The 4,213-nt window shown below is 33.3% G+C and overlaps 1 protein-coding gene across 2 annotated transcripts in view; it reads left to right on the top strand.

Annotated features, from left to right (window-relative positions):
• PAPD4 (PAP associated domain containing 4) overlaps positions 1-4,213 on the top strand; it is a 42,687-nt gene that overhangs the window by 19,083 nt on the left and 19,391 nt on the right. For both annotated transcript variants that reach the window (XM_005858078.2, XM_005858079.2), the window contains exons 9-10: positions 2,623-2,699; positions 3,081-3,209. In XM_005858078.2, the coding sequence (XP_005858140.1) occupies positions 2,623-2,699; positions 3,081-3,209 (206 nt within the window). The remainder of the gene's footprint in view (positions 1-2,622; positions 2,700-3,080; positions 3,210-4,213) is intronic.

Consider the following 4,213-nt stretch of genomic DNA (forward strand, 5'->3'; position numbering starts at 1 on the left):
TTTTAAACAAAATTTTAGTTGTATTCCTGTCTCAAACCTTCTCCTTCATTCATCAAAACATCCACTCTATAACTCTGTATTGAATTTTATCAAGGAAATAAAAGTATAAAGCACAAAGATATAGGGAGATAAAACTAAACATAAATGAACATTAGCTAAATACATTTTAAAAAAATATGTGGTTATATAAACAATTCTATTCTTTTTCTATTTAAGATTATTATACAAACTTTTTATTTTTAATAACTCCATTTTATAATTTTTCTCTATACAAACTAGTAAAAATAACCCTCCACTTCTGACAACCAAAGATAACTGATGTTAACGTTTTGATGTAAACCTTTCAGTCCCTTACTATGCAAATGAATGCATGAGCTTTTAAAGCTAAAGTTGAGCCCATAGGTTTTTACTTAACCAAATATCATGAACACTGTTTATATCATTGAATATTTTCTGGCTTCATTTTTAATGAGTTTCTGTATTTCATTGAGTTAATGTATTGTCATTAACTTGTTAGAATAAGCATTTTGTGCATAAATTATTTTCCATAAGAAGGATTACTTTAGTATTTCCAGAAGTAGAAGTTGAAGCAATTGCTATGAATATTTTTAAAGCATTCATATTTTTGAAAAGTTTTTAATTTTAGATTAGTGTCCATCTATGTGTTTTACCCTAGTTATAGAGAAGAAGTGAAAACTGGTTTCATTGTTAGATTTGCACAAACACAATTGAAGAATATAAAACCATTGTTACCATGTTTCCCAAAGCCAAATATGTATGTGATATCTGAACTGTTAATAATACTATCTGTTTGTATCAGTATGCATGGATAATTGAAAAATTATAAGATTTCTTTCCCTAAAACAAGAAAATCTGAAAGGGTAGATTTTAAGTTTTATGATTAAAAGCTATAGGAAGTAAAGTTGTTAAGTTTTTATTTTAGGCAGTGTTTTCATGGAAAAACTTTTTTTTTTTAGAGGGTTAAAACTTTAAAAAATTAAAATAATGTTTTAAAAATTTTTTTCAATTACTGTTGACATATGTTATTATATTAGTTTCAGGTGTATACCCCAATGACTAGACATTATATAACTTACTAAGTGATCACCCCAGTACAACTCACACCCATCTGACACCACACATAGTTATTAGAATTTTATTGACTATATTCCCTATGCTGTACTCTACATCCCTATGACTATTCTGTAGCAACCAATTTGTACTTCCTAATCCCTCCACCCTTTTCACCCATTCCTCAAAGCCCCCTCTCATCTGGCAATTGTCAAAATGTTCTTTTTATCTGTGAGTCTGTTTCTGTTCTTGTTCATTTTGTTTTTTAGATTCATTTATTGATAGAGATGTATTTATTGCCATTTTGTTCATATTTTTTATCTTTTTGTTTTCTTCTCCTTAGAGAAGACCCTTTAACATTTCATGTCATATTGTTTTGGTAGCGAACTCCTTTAGCTTTTTCTTGTCTGAGAAGCTCTTTATCTGTCCTTCAATTCTAAATTATAGCTTTACTGGGTAGAGTAATGTTGGTTGTAGGTCCTTGCTTTTCATCACTTAGAATATTTCTTGCCAGTCCCTTCTGGCCTGCATAGTTACTGTTGAGAAATCAACTGACAGTCTTATGGGAGCGCCCTCGTACGTAAATAACTGCTTTTCTCTTGCTGCTTTTAAGATTCTCTGTTTTTTAACCTTTTGCCCTTTAATTATGATGTGCTTTGGTGTGGGCCTCTTTGGGTTCTTCTTGTTTGGGACTCTGTGCTTCCTGAACTTGTATGTCTATTTTCCTTCATGTTAGGGAATTTTTCTGTCATTATTTTTTCAAATAGGTTTTCAATTTCTTGCTCTCTTTTTCTGGCATCCACATGATACGAATGTTGGTACACTTGAAGTTGTCCTAGAGGCTCCTGCTATCCTCACTTTGGGTTCTTTTTGCTATTCTGATTGGGTGTTGTTTGTTTCCTTATCTTCCCAATCTTTGATTTAATCCTCTGCTTCATCTGCTCTATTGTTAACTAGAGGCCCGGTGCACAAAAATTTGTGCACTGGGGGAGGGGGTCCCTCAGTCTAGCCAGTGCCCTCTCGCAGTCTGGGACTCCTCAGGGGATGACCACCTGCTGGCTTAGGCCTGCTCCCCGGTGGATTGGGCCTAAGCTGGCAATCATACATCCTTCTGGCAGCCCGGGAGCCCTCGGGGGATGTCCACTTGCCAGCGGGGAGCAGGCCTCAAATGATGCTGTAATTTCAAATCAGTTGAGAGTGTATAACTTAGTGGGATAACTTGTCTAGAAATGTTTTTGGTCACATTTTTGTCTGAAAAAGATTGGATTGCAAAACTTTAAATTTCTTCTGTTAAAGGATAATTGGAGTCTTACCAATGTATTACGAATCTTTTCAACAGTAATCTCATTTTATATTTTTAAAACTAAATCATATTCAAATGATATACCGAGTACATATTCATTCTTATTTCTTTAGTGCTTCACTTTATGGTCTTGGGCCTTTGGGCCCATGCTATTTTTACATCGTTGGACTTATGGATATACATTTATTTACTAGTGAGGTCATTTAATTTGTACTGAGCTAAAGTTTTTCTATTTCTTTTTTTAATAGTTGTGTGGAATTCGACTTGAATGTAAACAATATTGTTGGAATAAGAAACACATTCCTTCTCCGAACTTATGCATATCGTAAGTTTTTGTTTAGTTCCAAATAATTATCAGCTTTTCATTTATTTGTCATTCTTTTTTCCTTTTTAAAGATGCTTGCAGTAAATACTGACATCTCTTTAATTGTTTTTATGTATAATGTCTTATTATACTATTTGTAAAATATATTGCTTCACTAAAATTATATACTACCAAAGTTAAAGGTCAATAAGATGAATTTTAATAATTAGCAGTTTTTAAAAAGGTAACTGCTTTAGAAGTAAGATACATTTATGGTGAATACTGTTTAATGCACAGGGAGGCGGTACTCTTTTTATTAGCATGGAGCTGGGAAATTATGGAAACTTTCAAAAGAAACTATAATGTCTTCTTACAATTTTTAAGTTTTAATTTTACTTTCAGTTGAAAATCGAGTTCGTCCATTAGTACTGGTGATTAAGAAGTGGGCAAGTCACCATGATATAAATGATGCCAGTCGTGGTACTTTAAGCAGCTATAGTCTTGTATTGATGGTTTTGCACTACTTACAAAGTAAGTATTATGGGTTTTCCCCAAATTTGACCCTACTTCAAATAGTATTGTTTTAAACATTTACATCTAAGGTCCATTAGACCATATTTTCTGTTTTATTGCTTTGAATACTTGCTCTAGAAATGTTACTCCCTGGAAAGCATTAGAAAGCAGTTTCACGGTGCTTTTATTTTTTTTTACAGTTTTCTGTATTCACTTTTGTATTCAAAGAACTTTTCACCACTGTATTGTGGAACCATTTTCTTGAGGCAGATGAATGAATGTTCAGAAGGCCTATAAAAATAAGCTCACATACCAGTCATCCTGTTTTTTATTTTTCACTTGAGATAGGAATGAAATTATTTTCCTGTTGGTCAAAGAAGCTTTTATTCCCTGTGAGCTGGTATGGAGATAGGGTGAAAACTTACGTTATTGTAATAGAAGACCATTTACCAGGATGTCTTGAATCTGATCTGTTCTGAGTTAATGTTATTGCCACAGTTTAGAAAGTGATGTTGTAGTATTTATGTTCCTATCCTTTGACTCAGTAGTTCTGTTTCTAGGAATTTATGGTAAAGTAATAATCAGGGATGCTTACATGGATTTATTTATAAGGCTTTCATAGTGTTTGTTGAAATAGTAAAAGATTAGAAATATACTAAGTTTTTAGGAATGTGGATGATTAAATTAATTATAGTATATCCCAATGTGAAATGTACACAGCCACTAAAAATCATGTTTTTTAGATGTTTAATGATATAAGAAAAGATTCAGGATACACTAAGTCATATACAACATGACACCAAATTTATTTTAAAAATAGTAACTAGCCCTGGCTGGTGTAGCTCTGCGTTTAGAGCATTGGTTTGTGCACCAAAGGGTCGTGGGTTTGATTCCTGGTCAAGGCCACATACCTGGATTGGAGGTTCCATCCCAGGCTCCGGTCAGAGCTGGTGCTGGAGGCAACCAATTGATGTGTCTCTCTCTCTCTCTCTCTCTCTCTCTCTCTCTCCCTCTCTCTCCCT

This window comes from Myotis brandtii, unplaced genomic scaffold (assembly GCF_000412655.1).
Source record: "Myotis brandtii unplaced genomic scaffold, ASM41265v1 scaffold115, whole genome shotgun sequence".
NCBI lineage: Eukaryota > Metazoa > Chordata > Mammalia > Chiroptera > Vespertilionidae > Myotis > Myotis brandtii.